Below are 15,672 nucleotides of genomic sequence, written 5' to 3'. Positions count from 1 at the left end.
AGTGGTAGTCATTCTCAACAGACTTGGTACACCTGAGAAATAGAAATAGAAAAAAGCAAAACATCACGCTATGAACAGTTTACGATCAGCATTTCACAATCATCGTATTCACAAGGCTCTAACCAACGCCTTCCATAGTATAACCACTCTAAATTTGATTCTACATTTGATACCCAATATGAACACCCTCATATGACCCAGTCACACCATATAATCCCATATGACCCCCATATGTCACTAGGGGGCTACGTCCCGTGCTCGCTCCTTTCGCCAACCCCTGTATGACCCACATGACCCTTAGTTTGACCCCCATGACGCTTATTTGCACTCGTATTCTGACCCTTGCGACCCTTAATCTTATTCTGACCCCTCATTGGAACCCTCGAACCCTTATTCTGATCCTCATAACCCTTGTGACCCTTAGTGTCTAACCCTTGGCTTTTGACCCGTCACTTCTGGCCCTTAATTTTGGAGTCTTAATTGTGAGTACCAAATTTGCATCACCAGAAGTCGATTTGAATTTGTATAATATAGAGAGACATTTTTAGATTTTCATTACCTGACACTCATTTCTTTTTACTTTTATATTCTGGGCCGAATTTTTTGACCCCAATATTCTGGAAAGAATCATTCTCGAATTGAAATACTCATCCCCCATTCGAATATAAAATGGACTTGAATCAAGTATATTTCATTCTTAATTCAGGTTTATACGTATACTTGATTCCAGTGTCATATATATTCAATGCAGGCATATTTTTTTTCTCGTGTGGTCAATTTCAATTCAGTTATTCTATGAAAATCAATAGATATCAGAAGACCTCATCTTCAATTTTCAATCATTTTGATTTTAAGCACGATTTTGAAATTTCATGATCCCCTCCCAATTGAATTCAGTGTCACCCTACTCAAAAACAGTCCCAATTTGACCATGGAATTTCATTTTCGTCACTAGGCCCGAGAAATATTATATGTCACACGGCGATAAAAGTATTATCTGACGAATATGATTATCACCTTTGTGATTCGCTTTCGGCTCGGATTATAAAGTCGCATTCGCCCGATAATACTTTTATCACCTGATGACATAATGTACTATTTTTATTCTACCAGTGTGCAACTTATCCAATTTTTGATTTTCATTTTTGCTATCCACAATAAACCGTTTCCTTTCTGACTACATTGATAAAAAATCGTTTCCTGCTTATTCATTACCCTTGTGCCTTTGAAACCACGTCTGGCAATGTTTTGGGAAGAAAAACTAGTTTCAACACACACTCCAAGATAATCCACCGGAGTTAACGGTTGATCAGTGGCTTCTTCGATCCCTTTTTCAACCTCCATTCCGTATGGTGCACAATGAATCGGTAACCGGCTCTCGAATGAATCGTTGAGACATCCATCGGTCACGAGCCATATTGCGACACGCCAAATGCCCGCGGGGTACGGAGAGTAAAAAAGGGGGAGGAGAGGAAAAAAGAGAATATGTATTGAGAAACTGGCATGTAACATTGCTTCGCGAATGTTTGGTGTGTCTGAGGTATTGGGGACTGATTGGTTGACTGGAAGACAAGTCAAGCCCCCTCAGAACTCAAAGGAATCCCCTCTCAATGGGTTCATAGAAATTTCTCGAAATTGTATCGATAGTCGTGGAAGAAATGAAGTCAATGCTGTATTGGCCAACTAGGAGGTGGACGAACTTGAAGGAAAATGTCAAAAGGCAAGGGGGAATGTAAATCTGTAGTCCATAAAAGTCTCCACAAAAGAGATCTTCTGATAATTTATTCTATCGTTTATTACTAAGATATTATAATTAAACAATTACGAAGCTCATTTGTGAATTTAGAAAGTTGACCATTGGCATTGGGAAAATGAATATTCATGCGGTTTACCTAGTTGAGAGCGATAAGAAAAACGCAAAAATAATTCACGAAGATTCAATACCATGAAGATTGCAATAATCTTTCTCTGATTATCGAATCCGTTTACTGTTCAGAAGATAGTGGTTGAATTTTATCTTCATAAAACGGAGGATACAAGATGGATTAAATCCATGGACCCAATATTTTCGATTCTTATGCCAACTTATACTTGTATTACGGTACGTCAGAACAACGCTTAGATAAAAAAAATACACGGAGAGAAAGGTTCAGTAAAAATTACGGAACTCACAATTCGCTCACCGATTACGGAATCGACGTAGAAAATTGAAGTGACGGTATCGTAATTTTTCACAGGAGATTCCGATGAAAATTATGGAACGCTCTGAAAAAATTTCGTGACAATTCCATAAAATTTTCTACAACCACATTTCGCTCCAGAATTACGGAAAATTTACGTAATTTTTATTGATCATTTTTCCCAATCGGATTTTGACCAATCAGAGCGCAGTATTTGAGGCTACCCGACAGTTATTTCTGATATTTCCTCCTAGCTTTTGAATATTTCGCAGTAGTTCTTCATTTTTTCGGCCCATTTCAGATAGAATCTTATATTTAATAGTCTATGGAAATCGGGTTATTCTATTAACATAATTTGTTCAAATCTTCCCCAATTTACCTCCTGATGTTGTCCACTGGATTCTGCCTGGCCAAAATCCGATTGGGAAAAATAATCCGACAAATACCCCTCGAGATTCAAAATTAATCGAGTATTTCTCTCAAGCTCCCCTGCACTGAGAAAAAAAATTGCTTTTGCCAAGTATATTTACTTGCCACAAATCTATACAAATATCTGCATAAGACATGTGCAAATTTTCTTGTATTTAGTAAATATACTTGGCAAAAGTAATTTTTTTTCTCAGTGTGCAAACAAACCATCGTGCCAAGTTTTGCAGAAAAATCACTCGCGCAAGTTCGGGATTTTGTAACGTGCAAAACTTGACACCCTCATTTGTTTGCAACGAAGCTATCGAAAAATACCCGATAATCTTGAAGCTCTTAGGGTATTACCACTGAATATTTCTCTCCGTGTAGAACATCACTTTATGAACTTCAAGCCGAGTATATTGAAAAACAATTAAATTTGACCAGTAGCTCAGGAGATATTAAGCAAAACATTTTTTCGCAAAAAGCTGAATATCCTTTAAACTTCTCATCCGAGTTTATCCACCCAAAAGCCCGTCTTGTAATATCATGAGAGCTACAATCACACCAAATTTCAACTTTCTATCTCAATTTTTTCAAGAGTAATCGTGTATACATCGATTTTATTGAAAAAATGAAAAATCCCAATTATTATCAATTTGTCCCTGGTTATGTGAAGATATTGTAACTTGATTTGATAGATATAATTATAAAGAAGATTTTGACGTCAAAAAAATTCATTTCAGTCGCGTAGTTTTTTGAGATATCGCAAAAAAAATTTCGAAGCGATTTTCGAGGAATTGCTATCTCTCAAAAATAGCTTGACCGATTGAGCTGAAATTTCGCCCAGATGAGATCGCAAGAGATTCCAATTATTCCACAAAATTTCAGATTTTTAACTCGAACTTTACTCCTTTTCGCTCCGGATGGAAGCCTTGTATTTGACCGATTTTTCGATTTTCTAATTTTGATTACAAATGGTCTAGAATATTATGAAATGAAGAAATTATGTTTTTAGGGTCATGTCTGTATGTATGTATGTGACAACTTGAGCTTTTGATGATTAATTTTTAGAAAATTCAACATAAATACAGTAAAATTTGAAGATAAAAATCTGAAATTTTGGCTCATTGTAGCTATTCTTGAGCTCAATTTTGGCGGGCTGTTTCAGCCCGATCGGTCCAGTAGTTCCTGAGATATAACAACTTGTTTAAATTTCGTTTCTTCTCAATATCTCAAAAACTACTGCACCGATTCAATTTTTTTTCAAAATACTCGTCTCGATGGCCTCTATGTAGGTCAATGAGAATATACAGACTCTTCAACACACCGTTTAGAGATATTGTCGTTTTTCCGTTTTTCATAAAAAATCTTGTACGCACGATAACTTCTTTTTAATTATAAAAATTTATAAAGATTAGAATTGATAAAAATCATGATTTATAAAGATTTTCATTCCCAATATGTATTTGAGTATGATAACCTCATCATTACATACGAAATTGAGTTGAAATAACAAATGCAATTAACTTTCTGAAAAATTAATATGACAATAATTGATAATAATTTAATTTAGTTTCTTAAAACTTGACCTCAAATAACTTTAAACCTACTTCAAATGAAAAAACCATTGAGAGTATCCATGAACTGGCTTCTGTTGAATATTTCAGCAACCTTTGCTTAGAATTAAGTGATTCCCTGCTTAATCGAATTTATCATTCGCCAACACGTTGAATAAATTCATTAATAATGTATCAATCATTAATATTTAAACAGGTAAGCAGCAAGGGACTCAAGATCATTCAGACGGTTCATCCGGGCGCATCGACGAGGTCTGCGGTGAAGCATCTTGTGCCAGGTCATGCAGTTCTTGCTGCTGTACAACGGGAGGACGTTGTCGCCGCCACGCTTCTTCTTCCCAACCCAGCTACCAATAATCCTGTTCACGTTCACGCCTACAGGTTTGCCTCTTATAAAATTTTTTCCCTCTTCCATTCACCATTATATCCCCACGGTATTAAAGGCAACGAAATTACGGAAAAAATCTGTGTAAAAACAACTGGTGGCAAAAAAGAAATACCGTTGAAAATTGTGACCACAGGCACTCGCAATGTTCATGCAGTCAGGCAGAAATGGGGAGAAAAAGTTGTTTACCACTGAATGTTATAAATTATTCAGTACTCCAGTGATATAATTTTATTGTTTGGATGTATCTGAGCATTCAATTTCCAGGTACAAAGTAAGGCAGTATTGACTGTCCTGAACAGGACTTTTAAGAGGAGACAGTTTCGTTGATTATGTAATCATCTCCAGAATGAATGATTTGAAGAGAGGCTGTGAGGAAATATCTTCTGCTGCAAATTTCTTCAGTTAAAATAAAAATTGTCTTCTGATGTTCTCTGCTAGATTTGATAATTATCACGATAATTGTCAAGTCTATTAAGATTAAATGTTTAATGAGATGACTCTTTCAGCAGTTCCCAGCTGTATCTTATCGATAGAGAACTGAATTGAAAAGAAACATTACAGAGAATAGGTGATGACATTACGGTGTTATGGAACTGAGATTATTGTGCAAAGAAAGTTTTTCTCTATATAATGAAAAAATAAGGCCAAAATTTCAGGCGACGGTTAAGATTCAGGAGTCGCTGAAAATTCAGGCGACGCTCAGCCAGGGTCGAGCCAATGTCGGCCCAGAGTTAAGTCAATGTCGGCCGAGGGTCGGGTTCCCCTATACTAGGGCCCTATATAGACACCCCTATCAATGGCTACCACAATCTCTCACGGTCACACCGGAGGGGGGGGGGGAGCGAGCAAAGCCAGCGGGGGGTGGCGGTGAAGTCCCCCTCCCGGGGTTGACGAGCGCAGCGAGCAGGGGGCGAAGCCTTCTAGTATGAAATAAAAATCTAAAAAATAATCTTGGTTTAAGAACATTTTTTCCTTTTTGAAAACACTATAAAATAAAAGGTTGCAAATGGTGGCATTGAAAATGCAGGGGGATTCCATCCCGATACGCAAATAGGAATGAAAAAAATTTAATTCGGTAGAATTTGTTTTCGTACTATTTTAAAATGTAGTGGAGCAAATCAAGAGAAATTATTTTCAAATCAAGAACAAATGTTGTAACTTTTAATAACATTATTTTCAATCCCTGTTTTTTGTTCAATTCAGAAAACTTTTTCAAGTGAGATTCGGAAAATTGTGTAATTTATATGAATAGCTTAAAAGTCAAAGATTTGTGTAAAAAATGTTGGGAACATTTTTTGCTGTGACAACTCCTGCAGTTAAACATTGCCGAAATGATTCCATTTCAACAATGAGATTTATGTCAGGTAGACGAACATAACATTTCTCAGCTATATTTTTTCGTTGGAGCGATGAATTCGAGGAAATAAATTAGAGGAAATGTATGGAAAAATTATTAATATTAAATTATCACTTTTATCATTGATTTTTTATACAGTTCTGCTGTGAAGCAATTGCGTAGTTCAGGTCGTATTTGATCATTTTGATAATTATGCGAATATCTGGTAAATTAATGATTTCCGAACAGAAGGTGAAAAGGACCTCAAGAAATTCGCAACTACTAAATCTCTCAGTACTTTCTCTTGAAATCGATAACTATTGAGATAATTGTATAATTAACAAGAGATAGATATATGGAGTTGGACAGCAGTTGCCACTCAACTACTTGATTTTCTCATTCTAGCGTTGGATTACCAGAAATTCCATTAGGAGTAATCCATTACAAGATATCAGGTTCGTAAAAATGAAATAATCCTAGTTCCCCATTAGATTTGTGTTATAATTTTGGGAATAAAATTTGTTAATTATCGAAATGTATTTAAAACGAGTAATTTTAATGGCATGAAAATCTTCCAACAGCAGATAATTTCGGCGTAACTATTTCCATCGTTCCATTGTTCATTAAACGTTCAATTAATTGAAAGTGACCTGATCGTTGAGTTCACGGAAATGAAATTAAAGAGACTAACTGCAGTGATTTTACGCCAATAAAGGTGAAACCATTACATTTGATTCATTTTCTCATAATTCAAATCTTTACAGAGAAAGAAAGAGTATGATAATCGATGAAAAATATTGTGAAAGTAATTTCTTCATCAATAAAGCTAATATATTGGATGAAACTGAAAGTAGTTTTCTATTTGTTAATGATCACTTGCATTCGATGGGAATTAATATGGAATTGATGGTTGGAGAGTTAGAAAGGCCACTCGAGGTCGTCGAGTACATAAACATAATTTCTTTATGTAGAATCATTTGACCGTTGAATCTAGTGAAATGAAATTTTTGCGACAGGATACAGCCAGGTGAATACAATGGTAGATAACATGGTACAGTAACAGAGAATTCATTAAACTAGAATTGAGTAATACTGGGATCCGAGGGACTAATGTAAAAATGCAACGATACGTGGAGTACAATGGTAAAGTTGGTTGCTGTTCTAAATCCAAATTTTCTCACTGATTACCGCAATTTTAAATTGTAGTAAGTGTGGAAATATGTGCATAGACTACATTCGCGAAAAAAACAAGCGGGAGTTGGAGCCTATCCGACAGGAGGCATGTAACCGTTATCTTCTGCGTTATTAGTCTTTTGTTTCCGAATGGAAGCCTTGTTTTTGACCGATTTTTCGATTTTCTATTTTTGAGTGCAAATGGTGTAGAATGTTATGAAACGTGAAGAGATGGCGTTTTTAGGGCCGTGACTGCATGTATGTATCCGACAACTTGGGTTTTTGGTGATTAATTTTTAGAAAATTCAATATAAATACGATGACATTTGCAGATAAAAATCTGAAATTGTGGCTAATTGTAGCTATTATTGAACTCAACTTTGGTGCGCTGTTTTAGCCCGATCGGTCCAGTAGTTCCTGAGATATAATAACTTGTTTAAATTGCGTTTTTCCTCAATATCTCAAAAACTACTACACCGATTTGAAATTCTGTTTTCAAAATACTCGTCTCGATGGCCTCAATGCAGGTCAATCAGAATATATAGACTCTTGAATGCACAGTTTGGAGATATTACCGTTTTTCCGTTTTTTATGAAAAATCGTGTACGCACGATGACTTGAGAGAAAAAGGAGCTAGCAAGTTGAAATTTGGTATGGTTCTAGCTCTTATAATACTAAAGGTTGGTATTTTGGATGGGCGCAATCGGCCAAGCAGTTCCTGAGATATGCAACCTTTCGTGTAAATATATTTCTACAAATATCTCGTGAACTACTTGACGGATATTTCAATTTTTTTCTTCAAAATACCTTCGCCTTGGTAGCCACTATCTGGATCAATCAAAATATATATTTCCGTTCATACGAAGTTTTCGAAATATTTGTGTTTTTTCGTTTTTTAATTTTTTTTATACTTGTACCCACGATAGCTTGTGAAAAATGGGAATAGCAATTTGAAATTTGCTATGATTATAGCTCTTACAATACTGAAGGTTGGTTTTTTGGGATAGGCGCAACCGGCCGCGTAGTTTCGGAGATATTTAACCTTTTGTATAAATTTTTTTCATTAAAAAGTTCAATATTTTCCTGTGGTTACGGTTGTATGCCTGTCACAAGGATAGGGAATTGCTACGGATCCTTTCGGAAGTTTGCTATCAATGGAATTGGTAAAAATATAAAAAAGAAAGAGACTGATGACGCAAAGAGTAACGATCACATGCCTTCTGTCGGATTGGCTCGTACCCCTGTTTGTTTTTTTTTTCATTTCTACCAATTCTATTGGTAGTAAGCTTCCAACCGGATCCGTAGCAATTCCCTCTCCTTGTGACAGGCGATGTATCGATAAGAAGATTTCCGTTTAATGAAATAAATTTACACAATAGATTGAATATCTCAGGAATCGTTTGACCGATTGAGTCCATCCAAAATAACAATCTTCAATATTATAAAAGCTATAATCATACCAAATTCCAACTTGTTATCTTCATTTTTTCCACAGTTATCGTGCGTACAAGAATTTTAAGAAAACTAGAGTTAGTCCACATTGAGAATAATAATCTGACAAAATTTCAGATTGTTTGGAATTACTTTATCCACTTAATTACTCGATTTTCTAAAAATTGATCACCGAGAAGGTGGCGGTGACGTCTTCACATACAGGCATGGTCGCTAACTCCGTATTTTTCAGTTTCAGACCATTCTGCATCATTTCAGTCAAAATTAGAAAATGAGAAAATCGGATGATTACAATGCTTTCATTTTGAAAGAAAATGAATAGAAAATAAAGTTACAGTGAATTGTTGGCGACTTGAAACCCGATATAAAGAAATCCAACACACATGGGATGAGATGAAAAACATGGAATGAGAAAAAAAGATGTCAGAGAATTAAACGTTGTTACGTCTGACTTTATCCAGGAACTTCTTTAATTGAGGCTAATTGTTGGAGCGAAACTATTTATGAATGAAAAAAATTCAAACAGTGGAGAGAACAGAAAAAAATTGAAGTTCAACAGAGTTACAATTCATGAAACAATTACGACGTGAGAGCTGGTGCGAAATAAATTTAATGGGTCTATTTATTACATTTCATAATCAAAAAAATGTAATTACCCAAGAGATTGTTGAGTCAGGTGGCTTTCGGTAGTGGAAGTGGTAGAGCATTTCGCATCAAACGCGATATCTTCGTTAATTTCGTGGCAAAGTGCCCAAAATAGATAAGTGGACTGGACTTGAGGATGAATTTTTGAACAATATAAATGGTCAAGAGATGTTGGAAATTAATTACAACTCTGATTAGATTGTGAAAAAAGCAACGTTTCGCTAATTATTTTAGCTTCATCAGACTCTGCAAAATCATAATGCTAGGAAAGTTATCAAAGCACGGGTATATCAATTGGTACTTTGAAATATATCCATTACAGGACATTTATTTATATCAATATTTTTAAAAATGAAAATCACGAAAAAACGACGAAAAATTTCCTTTTCTCCCGTTAATTCCACAATTGAATCATTTTGTTTCACCATTTCCCTAAAAAATTATGCGATTATTCTAGGAATAAGAGGTTTGAATGCAAACGTTTGCGCTAAAATAGTTTATAATCCATACTGAGAGAAAAACGACAGAATTCTCAGACATAAGTCTTACGTGTGCTGAAAAAATAGTTTTTTAAAAATTATCAAAAAAGGATTGTTTGCCCGACGGCCTGACACAGTGACTAAAGTCGTTGCCTCACGTGCGCAAGGTTCCGAGTTCAAATCCCGGTCGGGCAGAATGGTGAGATCTAACCATTTTAAAGTCTTGATCATCATCGCAATATACTCAACCGAGTCGAAGCGATGTAAAATAACAATAAAAAAAAGGATCGTTTCATACCAAACATGCTAAGATTGTGCCGCAACGGATTCTTTTAATCGCAAAAATAGATGTCGTAGTTCCAAAAAATAGTGTTCTACTTCTTACTAGATACTCCCATATATATTTTGCTCCCGGAAAATGTTCGTGTTATGCAAAGCAAGTAATAGTAGTTTTTATTTTCGGCTGTGCAATAATCAAGAAATAAGAAATGAAAACAATAATCATTTCAAACAAGAAATGAATCCTTAAATAAAATAATGATAATGATATTGTAGCAATCTTGTAACAAAGTCCCAAAGCAGATCTGCCTATCTCATGCGACGTTAGTTCACAGAAAAAGGAAACAGTAAAATTCCTGAGATATCAAGACAATTTTCCTAACATAAGACTATTCATTCCGTTTTCATGATTTTCTCGAAAATCTCATGAATGTTACGTTTCCCTTTTTCCGTAGACCAAAACTGTTCATGAGAAAAAGGTCATATTTGGATTTTGGGAAGGAGTTCTTCAGGCGTTACTATCAGATAGGCTTCCTTCCATCCATAAATCTTTTGCTGCTAACATATCCGGTACAGGCAAAAATTTGTAATAAATGAAAAAGGGTCTCGAAACATCCAGATTTACACCACACAGACTAGCCTTCATGATGCGAGATAAGTCCAGAAACTCGTTCATACGACCTTTTGCCCCAATTATCATCTAAGAGACAACCAAAACAGCCTTGGGAATCCGAAAAATAAAGGAACTGAATGGAATCTGAATAAAGTCGAAATTCTTATTGGTACCCCACGAGCACAATGAAGCCCCTGAGTATCGAGTGTGAGAGTATTTTTTCATTCTTCTCACATGCGTGTAGTAATTCGTGATACAACAAGGCCAACCAGTTCATCGTAAGATCTTTCTCTCTTGTTTGGGGTCGTTCGTTTACATGACCTCGCCTATCTCCTTAATTAACGATTTTGCACGATTGTAACGGTACTGGCGCGTGATGCTGGTGATGCCCAATGCATATCCATGTGATTTCCATAATTTGAGGAGTAACAAGGGCCTAGGAGTGGGGGGGGGGATGAAAATAATGGATAGAGCGGCGTTCCTGGGTGCATTCATGGGGCTCATTGCTGAGTGAACAAGTACCACTATACACAATTTTCTCACACGTTGTTGAGCTACCACTTGGCAGTTAATGTGCCAGGGCAATAGAACCGGTGTATTACTTTGAAGGATTCTATATATGGCTTCTTATGGTTACTTGCGGCTAAGAAAAGACTGGCGAGAGAGATGGTTGCTTTGAAAATGAGGAAATTGAGCCTCTTATTGCAAGAGAATCGAACCATTCACATTTTATCGTCTTATTCAGGTGCTTAGAGACTTGGAGTTGTAAATTATGTATGAGGCACATGACCATATGGTTCTGTTCAGTTATTGTAGTCAGAGGTAGGCGAGATTCAAAGGGATTTAAGGAGTTTATCAGGTTTATGTCATGTAAATTTCCGTAAAGGAAGAGGTGAAGGTATCAGTCGAATGTCAGATTGGGGGGATATTTCAGGGTCTTATGAAATAGGTTCTTTATTTGGGGAAATTAATGATTACATAAACTTTAAGGTTCGATTATTCTCCTTCTTTATGCTAGGTAAATAAGGTGATTATTCAACATGGAAAGAGGGCATAGCTTAAATTGAATTGATTTATTGTCTTATTGTTGAAGTGTCATGGTAATGGTTGGTACTCGGAGAAATCATGACGATATTCCTCATATAGCCTTTTCGTCATGTTTTTTTTAGAATTTTTGCAAGGAATAGTTTGTGTAGTATGATTGCTTGATAAAGAAGAAGAGAAACAAGCAGGAGACAGCGAGCATATGACAGCTGTTGAAATTCACCAACTGGCTGGTAATTCATTTTTTTCAACAACTAGTTGGTGAAATCCACCAAATAATTTTTTCCGTGTGGTCTGAAGCATTACAAAAGTTTATAGCTGTACAACACTAAATAGCAGCAAAAATTTCAGATGTTTAGTGCCACCTCCATGGGTACTATAAAAATTCCAATGTTTCAAATACTTCGTATGAACGGGTATATATATTTTCTATTTAAATTTCAAGTTGACATCTCGATTTTTGCACAAGCTAGCGTGATTACGTTTTTTTAATGAAAAAACAGGAGAACGAGAATATCTCGAAAACTTTGCATGAACGGTTCATATGTTTTTATATATTTAGATAGAATGCATGGAAATGGACATTTTGAAAGCAAAAAAAAAATCTAAATCGGTCCCCTAGTTTTGAAGATATTTGCGGAAAACGATTTAAAAACTAATCGCTTTTTTTCCAAAAATTATTAGATCGATCGGGCTGAAATTTTGCACGGAGTTAGTCCTCATTAAGACCTATAATCTGACAAAATTTCAAATATTTTGGAATCACTTTAGCCACTTCATTACTCAATTTTCCGAAAATTGACCACCGGGAAGGTGCACTCAGAGAAAAACGACAGAATTTTCAAACAAGTCTTACTTGTGCCAAGAAAACAGTTTTTTGAAAATTATCAAAAAGGATTTTTTTGTGCCACACGTGCAGAGAGTGCGCCGACATGAAAATTTTTTGTCGCAACAGTAGATTTAGTAGTTCGAAAATGGCCAACAGATTGTTTTGGAAATTCCGAAATAATTGCAAAACGGATAGGCAGTTGCAAAGGACTTTAAAAAGTTCATCAGGTTTATATCATTATAACGATGAAGATGTGAAGGTCTTAATCGAATGTCAGATTGGAAGATATTCAAGTTTCTTAATAAATCTATTCTTTATTTAAGGAAATTCATGATTGCATGAACTGGTTGATTATTCTTCTTCTTTATGCTACGTAAATTAGACAATTATTTAACATGGAAATGGATAATAGTTCAAGTTGAAGTGATTCATGGTTTTATCGCTTAAGTATCTTGGGTAATGGTTGATTCAGGGAGGAATGATTAAAAAAATTTTTTGTGAAAATTTTCTCAAGGATTTTCTGAAATCGTTTCTTCACAATTCATTTGCTTGACAAAAAAGCCCAGAGATATTGATCCAGAAATTTCAAAAAAATTATGCAAATATCGAGATAATTCCATAATTATTAAACGAACAGAATACGCCGACGGAAATGGCAGAAAATCTTTTCTTATAGTCAATAAAACTAAAAAAAATCTTTTTAAATTTCTCCAATCCTTTCCATCTCGAAAATATTCCGAAATGTCATAAAACTTGGCGTGGGACTTCGTTTTCTCAACTCCTTCGAACATTTCATGTTTTTATGAAATAAATGTCAAGGTTACTGTCGGCCTAATTCTGAATTTTTGATTGCAGATGTGATTCAGTAGAAACCGCCGAACTTCTGGGTGGCCAATTAAAAGCCCTTGCCACACACTCGGATAATTCGACGAAGGTCAACGCCACAGACACCCGAGTCCGTAGTAATTTGGGTAGCGATGGCAGGAGTACACGTGAATCTGAATCATCAGAGGGTAGTGGTGAACACCGGCACATACCACCACAAACTGCAACGATATACGAGTCACTCGCTGCTGAATTGCGGGCTAAACTAGGTATGTCCTGGTCCAATTGCATTTTATATTTACTGGGGGGAAAGTCGGTTATACTGTCCCAGATATTTCAGCTCTTTTTTCATATTGAAGTAAAATTGTGGAACAACAGTTGGCCTTGTGCATTCAGAAAAGAAAAAAGAAGACTCAAGAAATGCGGGAAACATGAAGAGTGATTAAGGTTTTTTTACAAAGATTTTTGTTGAACGTTTTAAACAAATTGCAAAAGATAAAATCGCGCATTTTATGGACTGCAATTTACCGTTTTTTATTACCTAGATACTTCGCTGTAGTTCATACACTAGCCCTGTTTCAGTATGGACTACCAGGTCCAGTAAATTTTATTATTGGAATTTACGTTTTTGATGGTGCTGAATCCGAATCCGAAGTGAGCTTGCACACGTTGTGGTCAGGTCTGTTTGTTTATAATAATTTAATTGTAATAGCGATGATATCACGGAAACGGTGGAAGGTACACTGAGAGAAAAAATTAGTTCTGCCGAAAAATTATATGCTTCCCTGAAGAAATATTTTATCATGCTCAATCAATTTAATTGTAGACAAAAAAGAATGTTTCCAACCGAACAAGATGATTTTCGTAGTAGTAATTATTCTCGTGAGACATTTATATGTCTTTCGGGTAAATACATTCGTTCTACAAAGAATTATATGAGCCTCCGGTTTTATCAAGTGAATGTTATTGAGTAGTGCCTATCTTTGTCCAATAAACACTTATAATTTCCATCGAACAAGTGATAATTTCAACAGGAAACTACAATTTTCTTGCTGAAAAATGTGTTATTGGCAAAACTACATAATTTCAGGGGGATAAATTTTTCAAACAAAAAATTTTTGATACCTGAAAATACACATTTTAACTGAGATAAAGAGTGGGTATAAGTTCTTCCTCAAATGTATAACATTAAGACGCGCATTTGATGGGGATCAGTCCTCGAGTCATTTATCTTCCACTTTAAACCATACTGAATGTTTTCTACATGTAATGTTTGCGACTCTCGTTGGATCGGCCATCTGATCATTCCATTTGAAATTATAGAAATGTTTAATACCAACTAGCGAATCCTTTAGTAGAAATAGGTCTCTTTCTTTTGTGTACTAGATTAATATATTGAAACACAGACCTATGTACCGCCTCACGAACCACTGAATATTTTTAATTTTAAAAATTCATGTATAGCTTTCCCCCTGCTATGGGGCTTTGTACCTTTGTGCAGCAATAAATAATAATAATAATAATAATAATAATAAAATACACATTTTTTGTTTCAACTTTTTCCTCTAACTATGATAGATAAAGACTTATCCCCAGAACCCTTCATCTATCGGTGGTAGGAACGAAGTGGGTGGTGCGTTTACCCGACTCGGTGGAGATAGAGAAAATTGGTTCGAAAAAAATGCTCACCATTAAATTTTACATACAATTAGTTTTATGACATTTTCCCCACATGATGTGGCCAGTTACCAACAACGCTTTTGTTTATTACAGTTCCGCGAGTGAACGGTTAGTGATACGGAGAAAATTTTCGCATCGAAATTTGTTTCTCCATTTAAAATACGTAGATTTGGTCTTCTCTCTTTTTTCATATTTCCATTATTCACGGAGAGATAGCGCGGGTTTCGACATTGAATTTCATTGGCGCCTGCGGTAAGCGCGTGGACCGCTCGCGCTCGCACTTGAAGTAATGTAAACATGCCTTGAATTTTGAAGACTAAAAGCGGAAAGAAAGTCGAAACGGAAGTTAATATGAATAGAAATATTTTGGTTGAGTTTGTGCTCAATCGGCAGTCTTGTAAATAATAATAAATCTAGAAGTGCAAAAATAACACCGAGTTTTTAATGAGAAAATGAACTTTTCCAGGTTAGGGAAAAGATAAAAATCTAGAAAAAATGTCGAAAAATCATTAAAAAATAAATAAAAATTCTCTGCCTAATATGAAAATTATCGTCAGTGTCAGGATTTTGTAATAAATAGTTTATGTTTCTACGTGCCTGAAATGGCGTTTTATGTCGAAACACTAGTCAAACGAGAAACTATTGTTTAAAAAAATAATTAAAGAAAAAAAATTGAGGGATCAATTTCTTACTCATCATAGTTAGAATTCATGGAAAAAATGATTAATGATCAGTGATTTTTTTGGGACTTTTTGTATTCATTT

General features: G+C 35.4%; 1 protein-coding gene across 1 annotated transcript in view; it reads left to right on the top strand.

Annotated features, from left to right (window-relative positions):
• The window catches only part of LOC107038461, a 93,503-nt gene that overhangs the window by 37,144 nt on the left and 40,687 nt on the right, over positions 1 to 15,672 (top strand). The window contains exons 3-4 of the mRNA XM_015257556.1: positions 4,362 to 4,546; positions 13,259 to 13,497. Coding sequence (XP_015113042.1) covers positions 4,362 to 4,546; positions 13,259 to 13,497 — 424 coding nt within the window. The remainder of the gene's footprint in view (positions 1 to 4,361; positions 4,547 to 13,258; positions 13,498 to 15,672) is intronic.

Source organism: Diachasma alloeum, unplaced genomic scaffold (genome assembly GCF_001412515.2).
Source record: "Diachasma alloeum isolate Michigan unplaced genomic scaffold, Dall2.0 Dall_scaffold_00284, whole genome shotgun sequence".
NCBI classification, from domain to species: domain Eukaryota; kingdom Metazoa; phylum Arthropoda; class Insecta; order Hymenoptera; family Braconidae; genus Diachasma; species Diachasma alloeum.
Note: the sequence above shows the minus strand (reverse complement) of the source record. Positions and strands in the feature narration are given on the sequence as shown.